Here is a 24,616-nt window from a genome sequence, read left to right as displayed (position 1 = left end):
AAAAAAAAAAAAAAAAAGTTTTGCGTTAGCAGCCATCCATTGAGATATTTTAGGACCCAGACCGATGAGATCCTTTCTAAGCTGTATACCTGCTGAAACAACTTAAAGTCCTGTTTGGTCTCTTGTCTACCTCCCATTTACAGTTCCCCAAACCTCCCTCTGCCCCTGCCTCAGGGGTTCTCCCTGTTGCATTCCTCTATCTTGGATTAAAATGTAGAGTATGAGGGTATTCCTTTGAGTATACAATGCTGAGAAGAAAGGAGCAAAGGCAAAAATGAGAAAAATAATTTAAAATAGAACAAATTATAAAAGCAGAAAGAATGACAAATTATTTTCTCAGAATAAAAGCAGAATCGCATGTAGGCCCAGGTCAGGTGACATCCCAGCAGAATGCTTTGAGTATGACCAGAGTATTGCAAAAGCTACAGCTGAAGAGGACAAATCTAGATAAGAATTGGTAGATGGTTTGCTCACTTCCTCTTCTCCCGGTTTGTGAGGGAGGGAGTCCCAACCCAGGGTTATGGGGTGGCTGGACACACAACACCTGACACTGGACAGATAAGACTGACAGCAGTTCAGCTGCATGTACTTACGGCCTGAGGCAGGAGGGCACCACACACCATGCAGGGTCAGACAGAGGTTGCACTTGGGAGCAGGGTGACTGTGGGAGGCAGGATCTGCTGTAACAAGAGAGTGAGGTGGCCCCTTGGCTCCTGAGGGAGGATGGGATTGGCTTCTTCAAAGAATTTTGTGGCCAGGCGTAGTGGCTCGTGCCTATAATCTCAGCACTTTGGGAGGCTGAGGTGGGTGGATTGCTTCAGGCCAGGAGTTCAAGACCAGCCTGGCCAACATAGTGAAACCCCATCTCTACTAAAAATCCAAAAAATTAGCCAAGCATGGTGGCACACGTCTGTAATTTCAGCTACTTAGGGGGCTGAGGCACGAGAATCACTGGAATCTGGGAGGCAGAGATTGCAGTGAGCCGTGATTGTACCACTGCACTCCAGCCTGGGTGACAGAGTAAGACTGTCTCAACGAAAAAAAGAAAGAAAGAAAGACTTTGTGGGCCTTCAGGGAAGTGAAATCTATTAGCTTGAGGACCAGGTGGAGTGCAGCTGGCCCAGCTGAGCTGGAAACTGGCTGAGTGGGAAACAGAAACACTTTTTTTTTTGGGGGGGGGGATGGAGTCTCGCTCTGATAACCTAGGCTGGAGTGAGTGCAGTGGCAAAATCTTGGCTCACTGCAACCTCCACCTCCCGGGTTCAAGCAATTCTCCTGCCTCAGCATCCGGAGTAGCTAGGATTACAGGCATGCGCCACCACAACTGTCTAATTTTGTATTTTTAGTAGAGACGGGGTTCCTCCATGTTGGTCAGACTGGTCTTGAACTCCCAACCTCAGGTGATCCACTCACCTCAGCCTCCCAAAGTGCTGGGATTACAGGCGTGAGCCACCATGCCCAGCCATTTTGTTTTGTTTTGTTTTTGTTTTTGAGACAGGGTATCAGTCTGTTGCTCAGGCTGAAGTACAGTGGCATGACCTTCACTCACTGTAGCCTTGACCTCCTGGGATCAAGTGATCCTCCCACCTCAGCCTCCCGAGTAACTGGGACTATAGGTACACGTCATTACACCTGGGTATCTTAAATTTTTTGTAGAGACAGGGTCTCGCCATGTTATTTCCCAGGCTGATCTCAAACACCTGGGCTCAGGTGATCCTCCCGCCTTGGTCTCCCAAAGTGCTGGGATTACAGATGTAAACCAGTGTGCCTGGCCAGTGATACTCTTTTAACATGAGTACCCAGTGTTTGGAATCAGGACATGGCATCAGTTAGGTTTTGCTGCATAATCAATTAACTTAAAACTTAAAATACACAGCTATTCAATTAGTTCATAGTTCCCGAGAGTCAGCAATTTGGGCTGAACGCCACTGGGTGATTCTGGCTTGGACAGGATCGGTTCCATCTCAGCTGAGCTCACTCTGCAGTAAGCTGGTGGGCTGGCTGGGGCTGGCTAATTCACGTCTCTCTTTGGTCATCCTCTAGTGGATTAGCCTGGATTTATGTACATTGTGGCAGGAGGATTCCAATAGTAGCAAGAAAACAAGCCCTATTGTGTACATGCTTTTAAAAAACCTGTGTGCCAGGAAATTACCAAATCACTCCAATTATAACATTAAAAGACAACCATTCTCTTCCACTTAAAACTTATTATTGGCCGGGCATAGTGCCTCACGCCTGTAATCCCAGCACTTTGTGGGGCAAAGGCAGGAGGATTACTTGAGGCCTGGGCAACATAGTGAGACCTTGTCTCTACAAAAAAACACAAAAGTTAGCCAGGCATGGTAGCGTGCACCTGTAGTCCCAACTACTTGAGGGGCTGAGGTGGGAGGATCACCTGAGCCTGGGAGGTCAGGGCTGCAGTGAGCTAAGATCAAGCCACTGTGCTCCAGCCTGAGTGACAGAGTGAGACCCTATCTCTAAAATAAAATAAAAACCAAAATGTAAAAGGAAAAGAAACCTTCCAAATATGCGGATTAGTATTTATGCCTTCGGAAAAACAGATTTCTATGTGAATATTGTTATAATTGCAACATATTATCAAGCAAAGAAACCAATGAGAGGCCGGGTGCATGGCTCACACCTGTAATCCCAGCACTTTGGAAGGCTGAGGCAGGTGGATCACCTGAGGTCAGGAGTTTAAGACCAGGCTGCCCAACAAGGTGAAACCCCATCTCTACTAAAAATACAAAAATTAGCTTAGCGTGGTGGCACGAGCCTGAAATCTCAGCTACTCAGGAGGCTGAAGCAGGAGAATCACTTGAACCCAGAAGGCAGAGGTTGCAATGAGCCGAGATTGTACCACTGCACAGCAGCCTGGGTGACAGAGGGAGACTCCGTCTCAAAAGAAAGAAAGAAACCAATGAGAAAAGCAGTCCTTAGGGTTTAAGATTCTATTTTATAGCTAGCCAGGTGGAGGTATTGGGCTTGTGTAAGAGGAAGTCAAGGCCGGGAGCAGTGGCTCACGCTTGTAATCCCAGCACTTTGGGAGGCCAAGGCGGGCAGATCACGAGGTCAGGAGATCGAGACCACGGTGAAACCCCGTCTCTGCTAAAAATACAAAAAATTAGCCTGGCGTGGTGGCGGGCACCTGTAGTCCCAGCTACTCGGAGAGGCTGAGGCAGGAGAATGGCATGAACCCGGGAGGCGGAGCTTGCAGTGAGCCGAGATCACGCCACTGCACTCCAGCCTGGGTGACAGAGTGAGACTCCGTCTCAAAAAAAAAAAAAAAAAAAAGAGGAAGTTAGTGGTCAGACCATGCGGGGTGAAGTTAGAGTTTAACTTATCCAATAGCAGAAAGAGCCATTAAAGGCACTAAAGCAATGTGGTGAAAGGATCAGATTATATTTTTTTTATTTATTTATTTTTTGAGACAGAGTCGACAGAGGAAGACTCCGTCTCAAAAAATAAAAAAAAAAAAAGTCCAACTTTGAATGTATTGTTTGCAGAGGATGAAGTGGCAAAAGAGACAAAGAAGGATATCCAGAGAAATAGGAGGAAAAGTGAGTGTCTTAGTCCATTCAGGCTATTATTATGATTTTTTTTTTTTTTCTGAGATGGAGTCTCGTTCTGTCGCCCAGGCTGAAGTGCAGTGGCAGGTCTTGGCTCACTGCAACCTCCACCTACCGGGTTCAAGTGATTCTCCCTCCTCAGCCTCCCCAGTAGCTGGGACTAAAGGCACATGCCTCCACGCCCAGCTAATTTTTGTATCTTTAGTAGAGATCAGGTTTCGCCACGTTGGCCAGGCTTGGTCTCGAACTCCTGACCTCAGGTGATCCACTCATCTTGGCCTCCCACAGTGCTGGGATTACAGGCGTGAGCCACCACGCCCGGCCCATTCAGGCCATTATAAGAAAATACTATAAACTGGGTGGCCAATAGCAGCTGCAATTTATTTCTCACAGTTTTGGAGGCTGGAAAGTTCAAGATCAAGGCACCGGCAGATTTGGTGTCCGGCGAAGGCCCACTTTCTGGTTTATATATGGCTCCTTCTTGTTGTGTCCTCACTTGGTGGAAGGGATGAGCCAGCTTTCTGGGGTCTTTCATTATAAGGGCACTAATTTCACTCATTTTGTTGAACCCTCATGACCTAATCACCTTCCAAAGTCCCCACCTCCAATACTATCACCTTGGAGGTTAGGATTTCAACATACGAATTTTAGGGAGACACAAACATTCAGACCATAACACCAAGTGTCAAGAAAGCCAAGGGGGCCGGGCGCGGTGGCTCACGCCTGTAATCCCAGCACTCTGGGAGGCCAAGGCAGGCGGATCACAAGGTCAGGAGATCGAGACCATCCTGGCTAACACAGTGAAACCCCGTCTCTACTAAAAATACAAAAAAAATTAGCCGGGCGTGGTGGCGGGCGCCTGTAGTCCCAGCTACTCGGAGAGGCTGAGGCAGGAGAATGGCGTGAACCCGGGAGGTGGAGCTTGCAGTGAGCCGAGATCGTGCCACTGCACTCCAGCCTGGGCGACAGAGCGAGACTCCGTCTCAACAACAACAACAACAAAAAAACAAAAAAAAAAATACAAAAATTAGCTGGGCGTGGTGGCGGGCACCTGTAGTCCCAGCTAATCGGGAGGCTGGGGCAGGAGAATGGCATGAACCCGGAAGATTACAGGCATGAACCCGGAAGATTACAGGCATGAGCCACCGTGCCTGGCAGTTCTTTATCACTTTTAGCATCTATTTCATTTTTAAAATCTGATTGATTTTTAAAATGCTACTACTAAATTTTGGCTTTCCCTAAAAACAAGCACCAGGGCTCATGGACAGCATATAATATATTTTTTAGAATTTTTAAATCAATGAGGAAATGAAAGCCAACCTCAAAAATGAGAAGCAGAAACTTCCAGTTTGGATTGTGGCTTAAACAGCTTGTGGCAGACCAATTGTTTGCTGAGACCAACCAGGAAAGCCGGATCAACACAAAAAAACTATTAGAAAGCATCAGAGAGGCTTCCACAGAACAAGGAATTTCAGGAGCCAAGACCCTAGAGAGAGAGAAAGCTGGACATGGCATCTGCTGGCTCTTCAGCAGTGACTGAAGGACTGAGTGTCTGTGCAGATGATGACAACCGGGAGGCTGGTAACTAAATAATAAAACTTTAGACAAGCACTCCTTTATGAATAATGAAGAGCTGAGAATGGACTTTTTTTTTTTTTTTGGAGGAAGGGTCTCATTCTATTGCCCAGTCTGCAGTGCAGTGGCCCAAGCTTGGCTCACTGCAACCTCCACCTACTGGGCTCAAGCCATCCTCCCACCTCAACCTCCCACGTAGCTGGCACTACAGGCACACACCACCATGCCCAGTTAAGTTTTGCATTTTTGGTAGAGACGGGGTTTCGCCAGGTTGCCCAAGGTGGTTTCGAACTCCTGGGTTCAAGCGATCCGCCCACCTTGTCCTCCTAAAATGCTGAGATTACAGACATGTGGCGCTGTGCCTGGCCTAAGAACAGACTATTAATTCATAAAGAATGAAATCCAGTTTGTTATATTTTTATGTATTTATTTATTTTTTTAGGACAGAGTCTTCCTCTGTTGCCCAGGTTAGAGTGCAGTGACCTGATCTCAGCTCATTGAAACCTCTGCCTCCCAGGTTCAAGCGATTCTCCTCCATCAGCCTTCTGAGTAGCTGGGACTATAGGTGCGCGCCACCACTCCTGGCCAATTTTTGTATTTTCAGTAGAGACGAGGTTTTACCATGTTGGCCAGGCTGGTCTCAAACTCCTGACCTCATGTGATCTGCTGGCCTCAGCCTCCCAAAGTGCTGGGATTACAGGCATGAGCCATGACGCCTGGCTATTTTTTTTTTTTGAGATGAAGTCTTGTCTGGCTCTGTCACCCAGACTGGAGTGCAGTGGTGCATTTTAACTGATTGCAGCCTCCACCTCCCAGGTTCAAGCAATTCTCGTGCCTCAGCCTCCCAAGTAGCTGGGATTACAGGCATGAGCCACTGCCCAGCTAATTTTTGTATTTTTAGTAGAGACAGAATTTTACTATGTTGCCCAGACTGGTCTCAAACTCCTGGACTCTAGGTATCTGCCCGCCTCGGCCTTCCAAAGTGCTGGGATTGCAGGCATTAGCCGCTGAGCCTGGCCTAAAATTTTGAAATTAGTTTTGAGCAAACTCAATGCCTGATTGAATCAAGGTAAAATCTACTTTAACTCTGTCTGCCAAAGCAAAAGTAAATTGTCGGCTGGTCGCAGTGGTTCACACCTGTAATTTTAGCACTTTGGGAGGCAGAGGCAGGCAGATCACCTGCAGTCAGGAGTTTGAGACCAGCCTAGCCAACATGGTGAAACCTTGTCTCTACTAAAAATACAAAAATTAGCCAGGTATGGTGGTGTGTGCCTGTAGACTCAGCTGCTCAGGGAGGCTAAGGCAGGAGAATCGCTTGAATCCGGGAGGCGGAGGTTGCAGTGAGCCGAGATCGTGCCACTGCACTCCAGCCTAGGCAACAGCGAGACTCCATATCAAAAAAAAAAAAAAAAAGTAAATTGTCTCTGGAAAAAAAGAAGATTGGCCAGGCGCAGTGGCTCACACCTATAATCCCAGCACTTTGGGAGGCCAAGGCAGGCGGATCACCTGAGGTCAGGAGTTCTAGCCGGAGTATGAGCTTTCAAATTAAAAGAAAGTCTGAGTGTGGTGGCTCATCCCTATAAACTCCGCACTTTGGGAGGCTGAGATGGGAGGGTCGCTTGAGGCCAGGAGTTCAAGATCAGCCTGGGCACCAAAGTGAGAGCCCCATCTTTACAAAAAATCTTTTAAAAACAGCAAGGTGAGGCCAGGTGTGGTGGCTCACACCTGTATTCCCAGCACTTTGGGAGGCCGAGGCAGGCGGATCACCTGAGGTCAGGAGTTCAAGGCCAACCTCACCAACATGGCAAAACCCTATCTCTACTAAAAATACAAAAATTAGCCAGGTGTGGTGGCGCATGTCTGTAATCCCAGCTATTCGGGAGATTGAGGCAGGAGAATCACCTGAACCCAGGAGGCAGAGGTTATGGTGAGCCGAAATCGCACCATTGCACTCCAGCGGGGGCAACAAAAGCGAAACTCCACCTAAAAAAACAAAAAACAAAACAAAACAAAAAACAGGTGAGATGGCATGCACCTGCAGTCCCAGCTACTGGAGAATCGGGGACGAGAGAATTGCTTGAGCCCAGGAGTTCGAGGCTGTAGTGAGGTACGATGGTGTCACTGCACTCCAGCCTGGGCAATAGAGCAAGACTCCATCTCTAAAATAAATAAATAAAATGAAACAATATTTTCTCTTAACTTTAGAAACATTACATTTTAACCATGGAGAATGTAAATAATACAAAAAGTGAAAAGAAAAAATGAAAAACCACCTGCAATTCAATTACTTAGAAAGAGCCATCCTGAACATCTTGTTTTTCCTTTTAGTCTTCTTAGCTGTAAACATGATATAATGTTTATATTACCATATACCTTTTTATAGGCACCAAGGGAGGCATGGAATTAAAAATGAGACTGCCCCAGGCACACCTGTAGGAGTAGAGTCTTGACCTGAGCATTCCATTTGTGGTTGAGACAGAAACTGAAGATTCAGTGCTGCCCCAGCAGGTGAGTCTCAGGGTCTAAAGGAGTGCCTTTCGACAGAGGACTTTTATCAAGGAACAATTCGCAATTCCAGCACAGGCATATTTTTTGAAAGCCTATCTCTCTCTCTTCCTTCCTTCCTTTCTATATTTCTTTTTTTTTTTTTTTTTTTTTTTTTTTGGTTAGTTTCAGACATTAGGTTACTCTCTATGGGGAAGTTTACATCTTTATTAAAAACAATATTTTAAAATTCTTTTATATAAAAATACTGGGAGGCCGGGCGCGGTGGCTCACACCTGTAATCTCAGCATTTTGGGAGGCCAAGGCGGGCAGATTGCCTGAGGTCAGGAGTTCCAGACCAGCCTGACCAACATGGTGAAACCCCATCTCTACTAAAAATACAAAAATTAGCCAGCATGGTGGCGGGCGCCTGTAATCTCAGCTACTTGGGAGGCTGAGACAGGAGAATTGCTTGAACCCGGGAGGCGGAGGCTGCAGTGAGCGGAGACCGTGCCACTGCGCTCCAGCCTGGGCAACAAGAGCAAAACTCTGTCTCAAAAAAAAAAAAAAAAGAAAAAAAAACTGGGAATGCCTCTCTGCAAAATGGATCTCCGGAAATGTATATTTCATATTTAGAAACTGCCAGCACCTGGAACACCAGGACATTTTCTCAAGTGCATGTGAAAATACATTGTCAGCCGGGCTCGGTGGCTCACCCCTGTAATCCCAGCCCTTTGGGAGGGCGAGGTGGGCGGATCACGAGGTCAGGAGTTCGAGACCAGCTTGTCCAACATGGTGAAACCCCATCTCTACTAAAAATACAAAAATTAGCCGGGCATGGTGGCGTGTCCCTGTAATCCCAGCTACTAGGGAGGCTGAGGCAGGAGAATGGCTTGAACCAGGAGGCAGAGGTTGCAATGAGCCAAGATCGCGCCACTGCACTCCAGCCTGGGTGACAAGAGTGAGACTCCGTCTCAAAAAAAAAAAAAAAATCAGGCTTTGCTGGGTTTCCCCACTCAGTCTATTACCATTAGGTCGTTCCCTTTTTGTCCAGTCACATTTCTACACAGCTGTCCATTCAGAGAAGCTAAGCATAAAAATAGACACTTTTTTCCTCAGTCTTTCATCTTCATCTCTGAAGGTCCTTTGTCAAGTAAAACTTTGATTAGATAAATTTGTTATGCTTTTCTCTTGTTAATCTGCCTTTTGTTATTGGAGTGTCCTCCTGACTCTTACTATCAGGAGGAAAGGGATCACACCCTCTCCGCCCCTACACAGACATGCAAATTTTTGAGCCCCGCGTGTGAATTACTGAATCAGAAATTCTGGGGTGGGACCCAGGAACCTCATTTCAACAAGCCTTCCTGGGGTTTATTATGCATGCTGAAGTCTGAGAGCCACTGGCAGGGAGGGGGAAGGGGAAAGGCGGACAGAATGCTTTCCAGAGGATATAGGGTTTTGACCTTTCAATAATTCCTATGGTTGTTCCTCTCTAATAGTATAGCTATAAGGAGCTTCCTAAGAAGAAAAATGTATTAGAAAGTCACTGTGACACCTCCTTTTTGTGTCTACCCCTTCATCAGGTCATTGTTAAGCAGATTTGTCAAATTATTCAAAGCAGGTTTGAATAAATGTGTTGTACAGAGACTTCAGGGGGCTTATTTATCTGCGTTTTGGCAGGATTTCCCCTGTGGCTGGAAAGATTCAGATGCTCCTGCTTTCTTTTCTTTCTTTCTCTCTCTCTCTCTCTCTCTCTCTCTCTCTCTGTCTCCCAGACTGGAGTGCAGTGGCGCAATCTTGGCTCACTGCAACCTCCACCTCCTGTGTTCAAGCAATTCTCCTGGCCCAGCTTCCCTAGTAGCTGGGATTACAAGTGCACGCCACGACACACAATGCTCGGCTAATTTTTGTATTTTTAGTAGAGACAGGGTTTCACCATGTTGGCCAGGCTGGTCTCGAACTCCTGACCTCAGGTGATCCGCCCACCTCGACCTCCCAAAGTGCTGGGATTACAGGCAGGAGCCACCGCGCCCGGCCCCCAGATGCGCCTTCTTTCATCGCTTACCTGTACTGTTGTTCTTTTTCACTTTGGAAATGTAAAACCTTCTATTAAGTACAGATGGTTATTATCCTCAAACAGCTAGGTAGATCAGAACAGAAATACCACACACAATTCTCAAATCCTCCAGGACAATCCTTCTCATTTCCCTGGATGACATCTTTCTTACTTTGAGATTTGTAATCAGACAGCCTTTCTTCCTCTCCAGGCTCTGCCACTTAACTAAGCTGTGATCTACAAGTTACTGCCCTGCTCTAAACTTCAGCTTCGAAGTTGGTTCCACAGCTCAGGGGTTAGAGCACTGGTCTCATAAACTTCAGCTTCCTCATTTATAAAATGAGGACTAGAATAATTTCTATCTCATAGGATTAGTTTAAGCATTAGATAATATTTATTTATTTATTTATTTATTTATTTTGAGACAGAGTTTCGCTCCTATTGCCCAGGCTGAAGTGCAATGGTGTGATCCTGGCTCACTGCAACCTCCACCTCCTGGGTTCAAGTGATTCTCCTGCCTCCCACTCCTGAGTAGCTGAGATTATAGGCGTGCGCCACCATGCCCAGTATTTTTAGTAGAGATGGGGTTTAGTAGAGATGGGGTTTCACCATGTTCGTCAGGCTGGCCTCGAACTCCTGACCTCAGATGATCTGCCCACCTGGGCCTCCCAAAGTGCTGGGATTACAGGCGTGAGGCACCGTGACCGGCCGACAGGGTCTGATTTCTAGAAAATCCAAATCCTGAAAACACACTGACACCCACCCCCCACATCACACACACACACAAACTAAGGTCCCTTGCAATCTCAATCACTATCCCTGCAAAATTCAAACTCGCAAGAATGAAAGCCACACTCCGTTTTCTCCATTTGTTTGTAAGGTTGGTTCTGCACAGACAGATGAAACTACTTCACCCTGCAGAACTCTCTATTTTCAGTGCATTTTATTTACCTGGATCCGAAGGACTACCGTCTTCACCGGATTAGTCACCTCTGGGTCAGGTCCTTCTTCCATTTGAGATTTGAAACCAAACAGCTTTGTTCCTTTTTACTTTGTGCCACTTTCTAAGCTGTGTACCTAAGACATGTCACTTACCCTCTCAAAGTGTCAGCTGGTTTATACATAAAACGGGGGAATATGTGATGTAGCTATCATAGGCCTGAAATGTCCATTTCAGTTCTTACTAGTCTAAGCCTTCTCTAGCCTCTGCTCCATATTCTCTGCTAAGGGTTAAATCTCTATTTTTTTTTTTTTTTTGAGACAGAGTCTCGCCCTGTTGCCCAGGCTGGAGTGCAGTGGCGCAATCTCGGCTCACTGCAAGCTCTGCCTCCCAGGTTTATGCCATTCTCCTGCCTCAGCCTCCCAAGTAGCTGGGACTACAGATGCCCACCACCACACTCGGCTAATTTTTTGTATTTTTAGTGGAGACGGGGTTTCACCATGTTAGCCAGGAAGGTCTCAAACTCCTGACCTCGTGATCCGCGCATCTCGGCCTCCCAAAGTGCTGGGATTACAGGCGTGAGCCACCATGCCCGACCAAATCTCTATTTTCATAAGATGCATCTGCAAGGGAATAAAATAGTCATCAGAGCCTAACTGCTTTTGGATAAGGTGGACTTGGAAGGGTTAGAACAGGAGCAGATTATTCTCTGTCGACAACTGTCCCTTTAACCTGTTCTGTTGACTTGCTTTGCCCTGACCCCAGAGGAAATCTCAAGCAGATCCCAGAGCCTTTCCAGTCTCTCTTGCTTACTAACAAATAATTACCTTTTATTTAGGTATTTAAAAATCCATTCTCGGCCGGGCACAGCGGCTCATGCCTGTATTCCCAGCACTTTGGGAGGCCGAGGCAGGAGGTTCTCTCTCTCTCTTGTTTTGGGGGACGGGGGGCGGGAATGGAGCTTCCCTCTTGTTGCCCAGGCTGGAGTGCAGTGGCGCGATCTCAGCTCACTGCAACCTCTGCCTCCCAGGTTCAAGCCATTCTCCTGCCTCAGTCTTCCAAGTAGCTGGGATTACAGGCGTGAGCCACCAAGCCCGGCCTACATTTTTTTCTTTTTTCTTTGGAGACAGAGTCTCACTGTCACCCAAGCTGGAGTGCAGTGACATAATGTTAGCTCACAGCTCACTGCAACCTCTGCCCCCAGGTTCAAGTGATTCTCATACCTCAGCCTCCCAAGGAGCTGGGACCACAGGCTCACACCACCACACCCAGCTAATTTCTGTATTTTTAGTAGAGATGGGGTTTCACCATGTTGGTCAGGCTGGTCTCAAACTTCTGACCTCAGGTGATCTGCCCGCCTCAGACTCCCAAAGTGCTTGGATTACAGGCATGAGCCGCCACTCCAGGCCCCCCCACTTTTTTTTTTTTAAGATGGAGTTTTGCTGTTGTCACCCAGGCTGGAGTGCAGTGGCCTGATCTCAGGTCACTGCAACCTTCTCCTCCTGGGTTCCAGAGATTCTCCTGCCTCAGCCTCCTGAGTAGCTGGGATTACAGGCACGGGCCACCACACCCACCTAATTTTTGTATTTACGGTAGAGACAGGGTTTCACCATGTTGGCCAGGCTGTTCTCAAACTCCTGACCTCAGGTGATCCACCCGCCTCAGCCTCCCAAAGTACTGGGATTACAGGCATGAGCCACCACACCTGGCATTTTTTTTTTTTTTTCAATGCAGTCTCATTCTGTCACCCAGGCTGGAGTACAGTGGCATGATCTCGGCTCACTACAGCCTCCACCTCCCAGTTTCGAGGGATTATCCTGCCTCAGCCTCCCTAGTAGCTGGGATTACAGGCGTTTGCCACCACGCCCAGCTAACTTTTGTATTTGTAGTAAAGACGAGGTTTCACCATGTTGGCCAGGTTGGTCTCAAACTTCTTGTTTGTTTGTTTTGGTTTTTTTTGAGGCGGAGTCTTGCTCTGTTTCCCAGGCTGGAGTGCAATGGCGCTATCTCGGCTCACTGCAAGCTCCGCCTCCTGGGTTCACGCCATTCTCCTGCCTCAGCCTGCCGAGTAGCTGGGACTACAGGCACCCGCCGCTGTGCCCGGCTAATTTTTTTTGTATTTTTAGTAGAGAGGGGGTTTCACCGTGTTAGCCAGGATGGTCTCCTCTCCTGACCTCGTGATCCACCCATCTCAGCCTCCCAAAGTGCTGGGATTACAGGCGTGAGCCACCGTGCCCGGCTGGCTGATCTCAAACTTCTGACCTCCTGTGATCCACCCGCCTCGGCCTCCCAAAGTTTGAGGATTACAGGTGTGAGCCACCATGCCTAGCCCTGATTTACATTTTTAAAAGATCACTCTTTCTGCTATGTTGGAAATAGATTTTGGGGTGGGATGGACAAAGGCAGAAGCAGACTGAGTTATGAGATAAACTGTATCAGTTGAGAGATGATGATGGTAAGAAGTGGCAGTTGTCTGGATATATTTTAAAGAAAGAAAAGCAAGACTTTCTGACAGATTGAGTTGAGCTATGAGAAAGGGAAGAAGTGAAAGACAGCACCAAGGTTTTTGACTCAAACCACTGGGCAGGTGGAGTTGGCTTTACTAAGATAGAGAGGCCTGAGAGTGGGTCAGCGTTCAGTGAAGGGAGCCATAAACTGAGTTTGGGAATTTTAAGTTCAATTCACATAACTTATTAGACATCCAAGCAGAGATATTGAATTGGGAGTTTGACATACAAGCCTGGAAATAAAAATTTGAAAGTAATCTCCCTTTTGGGCAGTATTAAAAACCATGAGATTAGATGACCTGGATTAGAGCTACATGTAAAGGAGATAAGTGGTGAAGGGATTTAACCTTGAGTGTGATTGAAAAAGCACAGGGACAGAAAGCAGTGTGGGAAAGAGGAGCAACAAAGAAAGCTTTGAAAGAGCAGCCATTGACTTTGAGGAAGGCCCAGGAAAGGATGGTGTTCAGGAAGGGGGAGAATAAGCTTTTTCAATGTGGAGGGAGATCCCGATACTTCAGAAGCCCCTGACCATTCAAGTAAGTAAGATGGGGACAGGCCGGGCACAGTGGCTCACACCTCAAATCCCAGCACTTCGGGAGGCCAAGGGGGGCAGATCCCTTGAGCTCAGGAGTTGAAGACCATCCTGGCCAAGATGATGAAACCCCCCATCTCCACCAAAAATACAACAATTAGCCGGGCTTGGTAAGGCACACCTGTAATCCCAGCACTTTGGAATGCCAAGGCGGACAGATCACTTAAGCTGACGATTTCGAGACCAACAACAGCACGGTTAACTGCCATCCTACCTCACCCACTGCCTCTCTTTTCTTTTATTTTTTTTAAAGAAAATTTATACCAATTAGCAGACACTCTGAATTTTATCCTACCCTAATCTCTGACAATCACTAATTTACTTTCTGTCTTTATAGATTTGCCTATGCTGGACATTTTATATAAACAGACTCATACAATATATGACTTTTTGTATTTCAACTTTCACTTAACTTGCTTTCCTTTTTCCTCTTTTTTTTTTTTCCCCGGTGTGGCAGGGTCTTGCTCTGTCACCCAGGTGGGAGTGCAGTGTCATGATCAGGACTCACTGCAGCCTCGACCTCCTGGACTCAAGTGATCCTCTCACCTCATTTTTTAATTTTTTGTGGGGAGGAGACCTCACTATGTTGCCCAGGCTGGTTTCCAACTCCTGGGCTCAAGCAATCCTCTTGCCTCGGCCTCCCAAAGTGCTGGAATTACAGGCGTGAGTCACCACACCTGGCCCCCGCTTAACTTGTTTTCAATATTCATCCATGTTGAGCATGAATCAGTATTTTATTTCCTTTTGTGGCTAAATAATAGTCTATTGTATAGATATAATACATTTTGTTTAAAGGGGCAATTGCTGGGTCATATGGTAACTTTAAATTTTAGAGAAACAGTCTTTTTCTGCCTCTATTGAGATGATTGCATATTTTTTTCCTTTATTCTATTCATATGATGTATTACATTGATTTTCCTGTTTTGAACTAATCATATATTTCTAGAATAAATCCTACTTGATTATGGTGCATAATCCTTTTACTATGTTGCTGGATTTTGGATTGCTAGCATTTTGTTGAAGTTTTTGCCTCCATATTCATAATGGACATTAATCTATAGTTTTTTGTTTCTGTTTTTTTTTTGAGACGGAGTCTCGCTCTGTCACCCAGGCTGGAGTGCAGTGGCACGATCTCGGCTCACTGCAAGCCCCGCCCCCCGGGTTCACACCATTCTCCTGCCTCAACCTCTCCGAGTAGCTGGGACTACAGGCGCCCGCCACCACGCCCGGCTAATTTTTTGTATTTTTAGTAGAGACGGGGTTTCAACCCTGGTCTCGATCTCCTGACCTCATGATCCGCCCGCCTCGGCCTCCCAAAGTGCTGGGATTACAAGCGTGAGCCACCGCGCCCAGCCTAATCTATAGTTTTTTAGGGGGGATATCTGTCTGGTTTGAGTATCAGTGTGATAGTCTTTAATGTGGCAACTTGGGTAGGGTATAGACCCCAGTTATTCAATCAAACACTAGGTGCTACTGGCATATTTGTTTCTTTTCTTTTTTTTTTTTTTTTTTTTGAGAGGGAGTCTCGCTCTGTCACCCAGGCTGGATTCCAGTGGCACAATGTCGGCTCACTGCAAGCTCCGCCTCCCGGGTTCTTGCCATTCTCCTGCCTCAGCCTCCAGAGTAGCTGGGACTACAGGCGCCCGCCGCCACGCCCGGCTAATTTTTTGTATTTTTAGTAGAGACGGGGTTTCACTGTGTTAGCCAGGATGGTCTTGATCTCCTGACCTCGTGATCCACCCGCCTCGGCCTCCCAAAGTACTGGGATTACAGGCGTGAGCCACCACGCCCAGCCAGCATATTTCTTTTCTTTTGAGACAGAGTCTTGCTCTGTTGCCCAGGCTGGAGTGCAGTGGCTGGGCTGGGATTATAGGCATGAGCCACCACGCCGGGCCTTGCTACTGACATCTTTAGATGTAATTAAAATCCGTATTAATTGTCTTCAAGTAAAAGGGATTATAATCTGAGAAAGCCTAATTCAATCAGTTAAGGCTTTAACAGGAAATTCTGCCTAGGGAGAGCTGCTCCATCTCACACTGAAGGGTTCCAGCCATCCTTTCGGACTTGCCAAGACAGTTCCAAGATTGCGTAAGCCAATTCCCTGCAATGAATTTCTTCTTACTTTTATTTTTATTTTTTTTGAGACAGAGTCTGGCTCTGTTGCCCAGGCTGGAGTGCAATGGCACGATCTCGGCTCACTGCAACCTCCACCCACAGGGTTCAAGCAATTCTCCTGCCTCAGCCTCCCAAGTAGCTGGGATTATATGTGCCTGCCACCACGCCGGGCTAATTTTTTTTTTTTTCTTTGAGATGCAGTCTCATTCTGTCGCCAGGCTGGAGTGCAGTGGCGCAACCTCAGCTCACTGCAACCTCTGCCTCCTGGGTTCAAGCAATTCTCCTGCCTCAGCCTCCCAAGTAGCTGGGACTACAGGTGCACGCTACCATGCCCAGCTAATTTTTGTATTTTTAGTAGAGATGGGGTTTCACCATATTGGACAGGCTGGTCTCGATCTCCTGACGTCAGGTGATCCACCCGCCTCGGCCTCCCAAAGTGCTGGGATTACAGGAGTGAGTCACAGCCTCCCGGGTTAAAGCGATTGGCCTGCCTCAGCCTCCCGAGTAGCTTGGGACTACAGGCGCGTGCCACCGTGCCCGGCTAATTTTTGTATTTTTAGTAGAGATGGGGTTTCACCATGTTAGCCAAGATGGTTTCAATCTCCCGACCTCATGATCTGCCCGCCTCAGCCTCCCAAAGTGCTGGGATTACAGGAGTCAGCCACCGTGCCCGGCCTCAAGTTCACTTTTTCTTTGCTCTATGTTTTCCACCAATGTACAACATTGCTAACTTAGGAAAATCAAATATATTGTCACAGGGAAGATTGTTGACTGTGCTCTGAAAGTCAAATTTAGCTGCAGCTTGATTTTATTCCACGGATCTTTTTATACAGAAGCAACCAGCTATGCCTTGGGATCAAAATCCAGAACAATCAACTGGAAATTACAGTGAAGATGAACAAAACAGAAAGCAGAAATGGAGAGAAGGAGGAGGAGAAGCAGGCGGAAAGACAGAACGAGAAAAAGAAGACAAAAATGAAAAGGAGCTGCAAGATGAACAGGAAAAAAAAAGGAAAAGGGAAAATGAGAAACAGAAACAGTATCCCGAGAAAAGATTAGTCAGCAAATCCCTCATGGACACTCTCTGGGCAAAGTTTAAGTTAAACAGGTGCCCCACTATACAAGAGAGTCTATCACTCTCATTTGAATTTGACATGACACATAAACAGGTATGACAACATTAATAGACATTTCTTCACTGATAGACAAAGTCGCTTGTATAGTACTATTACTCATATAGACCAATATTTTTATTCCTGTATTAATCACCTCCCACACCTCATTTTTTGCAGATAAGTCAATGGTTTTGTAAAAGGAGGAAGAAATATAATAAAGAAATGTCCAAGAGAAAGCATAAGAGAAAACATATGAGGTAAGAAAGTGTCTCTTGTAAAATAAAAGGAAGTAGAAGGAATATATTGACTTCCGGAGATGGTTTGTGTTTCCATCATTATCGTGTATGCCCATAAACTTTTTTTTTTTTTTTTTTTGAGACAGAGTTTCCCTCTGTCGCTCAGCCTGGAGTGCAGTGGAGCTATCTCGGCTCACTGCAAGCCCCGCCTCCCGGGTTCATGCCATTCTCCTGAGTCAGCCTCCCGAGTAGTTGGGACTACGGCGCCCGCCGCCACGCCCGGCTAATTTTTGTATTTTTAGTAGAGACGGGGTTTCACTGTGTTAGCCAGGATGGTCTCGATCTCCTGACCTCGTGATCCACCCACCTCGGCCTCCCAAAGTGCTAGGATTACAGGCGTGAGCCACGGCACCCGGCCTGATCATTGATTTTTGTTTTGTTTTTTGAGACAGAGTCTCACTCTGTCACCCAGGCTGGAGTGCAGTGGAGCGATTTCTGCTCACTGCAACCTCTACCTCCTGGATTCAAGAGATTCTCCTGCCTCAGCCCCCCCAGTAGCTGGGGTTACAGGCACGCGCCACTATGCCCAGCTAATTTTTGTATTTTTAGTAAAGACCGGATTTCACCATGTTGGCCAGGATGGTCTCAAACTCCTAATCGCAGATGGTCCACCCACCTCGGCATCCCAAACTGCTGGGATTCCAGGTGTGAGCCACCACGCATGGCCTCACTTGATCATTAAGCCAAATATGGTACACCCGGTTATCAATCCCAGGCGAGCAGAACACTGAACTCTGGTTACCAACACCAAGGAAATGACTCCAACCACATGGAGCATTGCAAAGATCATCACTGTGCCAACCGACAAGAATAGAACTCCAAATGTCTCCACTCAATGCACCTTGTATCAGAGTTGCACAAAACAATGCAGTCAAGTCATGAGTGGAGCCATGCTTTACTTACAGAGCAAGATCAGCTTCCTGGCAGCCAGTACAGGGAAATTGGCTATGTGTACCCCTCTCGTGTGCTGAGTTTGCCACAGGGAAAGATAGTCTCACAGAGGCAATAAACCAGTACAGGTCACGTGGGCTTTTTTTTTTTTTGAGACGGAGTCTCACTCTGTCGCCCAGGCTGGAGTGCAGTGGCATGATCTCGGCTCACTGCAAGCTCTGTCTCCCAGGTTCACGCGATTCTTCTGCCCCAGCCTCCTGAGTAGCTGGGACTACAGGTGCCCGCCACCACTCCCGGCTAATTTTTTGTATTTTTATTTTTTTTTGTATTTTTATTTTTATTTTTATTTATTTTTTTTTTTTGAGACGGAGTCTCGCTCTGTCGCCCAGGCTGGAGTGCAGTGGCGCGATCTCGGCTCACTGCAAGCTCCGCCTCCCGGGTTCACACCATTCTCCTGCCTCAGCCTCTCCAAGTAGCTGGGACTACAGGCACCCGCCACCACGCCCGGCTAATTTTTTTGTATTTTTAGTAGAGACGGGGTTTCACCGTGGTCTCGATCTCCTGACCTCGTGATCCGCCCGCCTCGGCCTCCCAAAGTGCTGGGATTACAAGCGTGAGCCACCGCGCCCGGCCTGTATTTTTAGTAGAGACGGGGTTTCACCGTTTTAGCCAGGATGGTCTCGATCTCCTGACCTCTGGATCTGCCTACCTCGGCCTCCCAAAGTGCTGAGATGACAGGCGTGAGCCACCGCGCCTGGCCTTTTTTTTTTTTTTTTAATTCGAGACAGAGTCTTGCTCTGTTGCCCAGGCTGGAGTAGAGTGGCCCAATCTTGGCTCACTGCAACGTCCACCTCCCAGGTTCAAGCAGTTTTCGTGCATTAGCCTCCCTAGTAGCTGGGACTACAGATATGTACCACCACAGCCAGCTAATTTTTGTATTTTTAGTATACATTAAGTTTCACTATGTTGGCCAGACTGGTCTCAAACTCCTGGCCTCAAGTGATCTGCTTGCCTCCCAGAGTGCTGGGATTACAAGCATGAGCCACTGCACCCGTCAGGGCTCTTTTACCTCTTGATAAGGAAGTATTCCAGGCCCAGGATCTATTCTTATGCGGTCAAGTGGGGATTAAAAGAGTTACAGGCATAAGACTGCATTTCCCAGCAGTCATTACTCTACATTATAAATGAGGAAGCTGAATTGCTGGGAAATAACGTGATTTCATCAATAAATAACAGTTCTTGACTGTCTGTGCCTGAATTTGTACTCTCATCTCTTAGTTTCATAAGCTATGTATCTTCAGTTATAACTTGAGACATAGTCTAGGCGCTATCAATTTGTTTCATATACAGTGTTTGTATACTCTTAGTGTCCTCTGTTAAAATCCAACTGTGATAGTTTTTTTTTTTTTTTAAGAGATGGGGGTCTCTTTATGCTGCCCACGCTGGTCTCAAACTCCCAGGTTACAGAGATCCTCCCACCTCAGCCTCCCGAGTGGCTGGGATTGCACGTGTACATTACCATGCCCAGCTGGTGTGATGGTGTTTCTCATGTTCTTGCACCATTTCTGCCTCCATAACTTTCTTACCACTTTGAAATTTTACAATGTATTTTAGAAAGATTACTTTGCCCTTCAATGAAAATTGTTTTCCAGATTTAACATATTTTGATGTATATATTAAATATATAGACTGTGGCTGGGTGCGTGGCTCATGCCTGTAATCCCAGCACTTTGGGAGGCCAAGGCAGGTGGATCACCTGAGGTCAGGAGTTTGAGACCAGCCTGACTAACATGGTGAAACTCCGTCTCTACTAAAAAGACAAAAAAAAAAAAAAAAAAAGCCAGGCTTGGTGGCAGGCGCCTGTAATCCCATGTAATCCCAGCTACTCGGGAGGCTGAGGCAGGAGAATTGCTTGACCTGGGAGGTGGAGGTTGCAGTGAGCCAAGATCATGCCATTGCACTCCAGCTTGGGTGACAAGAGTGAAACTCCATCTCAAAAAATAAAAAATAAAATAAATATAGACTGTGTTGTGAAACTCTTTTTTTTTTTTTTTTTTTTTTTTTTAACAGATGGAGGTCTCTCTGTGTTGCCAAGGCTGGTCTCGAACTCCTGCCCTCAAGTGATCTTCCCATTTTGGCCTCCAGAAATATCCAGAAATGCTGTGATTACAAGCATGAGCCATCACACTGGCTAAGACATTTTACATGACACCATTCTCACCAATAAATGGAGTTCTGAAAGGATAAACAAGAAAATATTAACAGTCGTTGATTCTGTGGAGTAGAACTAAATGAGGGGAATGCAAAGGAGTTTTTATGTGTTTTATTTTTACCCTACTGTAGATTTAAAGTTTTCATAATGGATGTTAATTGATTTTATTTAAGAAAAAAATCGAGTCAAGGCCGGGCACAGTGGAGCACGCCTGTAATCCTAGCACTTTGGGAGGCCAAGATGGGTGGATTACCGGAGGTCAGGAGTTCAAGACCAGCCTGACTAACATGATGAAACCCTGTCTCTACTAAATACAAAAAAATTAGCCAGGTGTGGTGGTGTATGCCTGTAATCCGAGCTACTTAGGAGGCTGAGACAGGAAAGTCGCGTGTACCTGGGAAGTGGAGGTTGTAGTGAGCCAAGGTCGCACAATTGCATTCCAGTCTGGGCAACATGAGCGAAACAATGTCTCAAAAAAAAAAAAAAGAGGCCGGGCGCGGTGGCTCAAGCCTGTAATCCCAGCACTTTGGGAGGCCGAGGCGGGCGGATCACGAGGTCAGGAGATTGAGACCATCCTGGCTAACACGGTGAAACCCCGTCTCTACCAAAAATACAAAAAATTAGCCGGGCGTGTTGGTGGGCGCCTGTAGTCCCAGCTACTCAGGAGGCTGAGGCAGGAGAATGGTGTGAACCCAGGAGGCGGAGCTTGCAGTGAGCCGAGATCGTGCCACTGCACTCCAGCCTGGGGGACAGAGAAAGACTCCGTCTCAAAAAAAAAAAAAAGAAAAAGAAAAAGAAAATAAAAAAATCAATGAAGAAATTACCAACTGGTGGAAATGTTTTGAGACTGAAAGGGAAATCCATTATAGAAGCTAACGGGTTCAGTGCCTTCTGCAATTTGTCAATATATCTCTAAACATCCCCTCCAAACATGACTTTTCTCTACAAATGTGATTACACTCCTGGAAGGGCGATTTGTTGTTGTTGTTGTTGTTGTTTCTGTGATAGGATCTTGCTCTGTTGCCCAGTGCAGTGGTGCGGTCTCGGCTCACGCAACCTCCACCTGGGTTAAAGTGATTCTCCTGCCTCAATCTCCCAAGTAGCTGGAATTATAGGCGTGAGCTACAGTGCCCAGCCAAGGGTGACTGTTTTCTGGTGTGTGACTTGAGTCAGAGGACTAAGGTCATTTAGTTTTTTTTTCTTTTCTTTTCTTTCTTTTCTTTTTTTTCTTTTTTTTTTTTTTGAAATGGAGTTTCAATCTTGTTGCACAGGCTGGAGTATAATGGTGCGATCTTGGCTCACCACAGCCTCCACCTCCTGGGTTCAAGCGATTCTCCTGCCTCAGCCTCTGGAGTAGCTGGGATTACAGGCATGCGCCACCACGCCTGGCTACTTTTGTATTTTTAGTAGAGACAGGGTTTCTCCATGTTGGTCAGGCTGGTCTCGAACTCCCGATCTCAGGTGATCCACACATCTTGGCCTCCCAAAGCGCTGGGATTGCAGGCGTGAGCCACCGCGCCCGGCCCATTTAGTTTTTTTCAAGAGCAATTTGATAAATGGGACAAAGAGGGAAGTGAAGACAAGAAGATGACACCAATGGACATGAGAATGACAGACATAATAAGTTAGAGGTCAAATAAGAGTATGGAAAATGATTGATAAAGGAACTTCAGATCATAATTATCTGCCACTACCCTGGTCACTCCCCAGATTTCATCAAAGGTTTTGATACTGAAATGGCTTTTATAATTCATATGAGTAAACCATCTGACACCCACCCAAGTCTTAGAGTTCTTGAACTTTGTGAGGCGCACTGACCTTCACCCCTTTACAGCCAACATCTAGACCTTGTTATCTGGTATATTTCCCACCAGAAATCTCAAACTCCAAAATTCCCTTCCCTAACTTTTCTCTGTTCTTTTGGCTATTTCATACTTCAGTGACACCTTACAGACAGTTTAGGCTTTGATGCCACCGTTTGTTCTGATCTAGTAGGACCCTTCTGGCCTCATTCTGTTCTGTAAAGTCTGGACTAGGTGGTTAATAACCTGAATCACTATCTCACCAACACCCTCAGTTCCCTCCATTCTCTTGCCCATTTGTCCTTTTGCACACCTGGCAACAATGTTAGCCTTTCGTGAGTATCCAAAAGCTCCTATACCAGTGTGGTTGGTAAACTTCAGTTTTTTAAAAATCAGAGGCCACGCACAGTGGCTCCTGCCTGTAATCCCAGCATGTTGGGAGGCCGAGGCATGAGGCCAGGAGTTCAAGGCCAGCCTGGCTAACACGATGAAACCCTGTCTCTACTGAAAATACAAAAATTAGCCAGGTGTAGTGGCTCACGCCTGTAGTCCTAGCTACTCGGGAGGCTGAGGCAGGAGAATCACTTGAACCCAGAGGCGGAGGTTGCAGTGAGCTGAGATCGCACCACTGCACTCTAGCCTGGGCAACAGAGTGAGACCCAGTCTCAAAAAAAAAAAAAAAAAAAAAAAAAAGGCCAGGCATGGTGGCTCAGGCCTGTAATCCCAGTACTTTGGGAGGCCAAGGGGGACGGATCATGAGGTCAAGAGATCCAGACCATCCTGGCCGATATGGTGAAACCCCATCTCTACTAAAAAAATACAAAAATTAGCTGGGTATGGTGGCGCGTGCCTGTAGCCCCAGCTACTTGAGAGGCTGATGCAGGAGAATCGCTTGAATCTAGAGGTGGAGGTTGCAGTGAATCAAGATCATGCTGCTGCACTCCAGCCTGGGTGATACAGTGAGATTCCATTTCGAAATAAAATAAGTTAAATAAAAATCAGAAAAGAAAGACAAAATAAGTTTGTTTTTTTTTTTCTTTTGAGATAGGGTCTCACTCTGTACCCCAGGCTGGAGTGCAGTGGCACAATCATGGCTCACTGCAGCCTTGACCTCCTGGCTCAAACAATCCTCCCACCTCAGCGTCCTGAGTAGCTGGGAATACAGGCATGTGCCACCTCATCTGGGGAACTTTTGTATTTTTTGGAGAGATGCGGTTTTGCCATATTGCCCAGACTGGTCTCAAACTCCTGGGTTCAAATTGTCTACTCGCTTTGGCCTCACAAAGCACTAGGATTACATGTGTGAGCCACCATGCCCAGCCTCAAATCGAGTTTTCTTGTTGACTATGTTGATGCCTCAGGGATGAGATGGAGTCAAAGATGAGGTCGGGGTTTCTGTTATACATATTTGATAATTCAAAATAGTAGTTTTGTATTAAAGACTCTATTAGGCCAGGTACAGTGGCTCATGCCTTTAATCCCAATATTTTGGGAGGCCAAGGCAGGAGGATTGCTTGAGGCCAGGAGTTTGAGACCAGCCTGGGCAACTAGTGAGACCCAGTCTCTACAAAAATAAATAATCCAGCCATGGTGACACATGCCTGTGGTCCCCAGTACTCAGGAGGCTGAGGTGGGAGGATCACTTGAGCCTGAGAGGTGGAGGCTACAGTGAGCCGTGATTTCACCACAACTGCATTCTAGCCTGGGTGACAGAGCAAGACCCTGTCTCAAAAATACGTACATAAACAGGCCGGGTGCAGTGGCTGACGCCTGTAATCTCAGCACTTTGGGAGGCTAAGGTGGGCGAATCACAAGGTCAGGAGTTCAAGACCAGCCTGGCCAACATGGTGAAACGCCGTCTCTACTAAAAATACAAATAATTAGCTGGGCGTAGTGGTGGGAGCCTGTAATCCCAGCTACTCGGGAGGCTGAGGCAGGAGAATCACTTGAACCCGGGAGGCGGAGGTTGCAGTGAGTCGAGATCGTGCCACTGCACTCTAGCCTGGGTGACAGTGCAAGACTCTATCTAAAAAAAAATAAAAATAAAAATACATACATAAATAAATAAAATCCCTAGATGTGTAATTAGAGTTAAAGCATATAATTTTTAAAAATAATTTTCCGGCCAGGTGCGGTGGCTCACGCTTGTAATACCAGCACTTTGGGAGGCCGAGGCGGGCGGATCACGAGGTCAGGAGATTGAGGCCATCCTAGCTAACGTGGTGAAACCCCGTCTCTACTAAAAAATACAAACAATTAGCCGGGCGTGGTGGCGGGCGCCTGTAGTCCCAGCTACTTGGGCGGCTGAGGCAGGAGAATGGCGTGAACCCGGGAGGCGGAGCTTGCAGTGAGCCGAGATTGCGCCACTGCACTCCAGCCTGGGCGACAGAGCGAGACTCCATCTCAAAAAAAAAATAATAATAATAATAATTTTCCATGTGGCACTGTAAAATGGATTTCGC

At 46.7% G+C, this 24,616-nt stretch overlaps 1 protein-coding gene across 1 annotated transcript; it reads left to right on the top strand.

The window, feature by feature from the left end:
* Positions 1-401: 401 nt before the first annotated feature.
* NANOGNB (NANOG neighbor homeobox) lies at positions 402-20,264 on the top strand. The gene is given in 6 exon segments (XM_030804335.1): positions 402-457; positions 8,327-8,423; positions 16,672-17,007; positions 17,131-17,210; positions 20,211-20,217; positions 20,220-20,264. Coding segments are annotated over 6 exon segments (621 nt in total).
* Positions 20,265-24,616: the final 4,352 nt, after the last annotated feature.

Source organism: Nomascus leucogenys, chromosome 23 (assembly GCF_006542625.1).
Source record: "Nomascus leucogenys isolate Asia chromosome 23, Asia_NLE_v1, whole genome shotgun sequence".
In the NCBI taxonomy this organism is placed as follows: domain Eukaryota; kingdom Metazoa; phylum Chordata; class Mammalia; order Primates; family Hylobatidae; genus Nomascus; species Nomascus leucogenys.
Note: the sequence above shows the minus strand (reverse complement) of the source record. Positions and strands in the feature narration are given on the sequence as shown.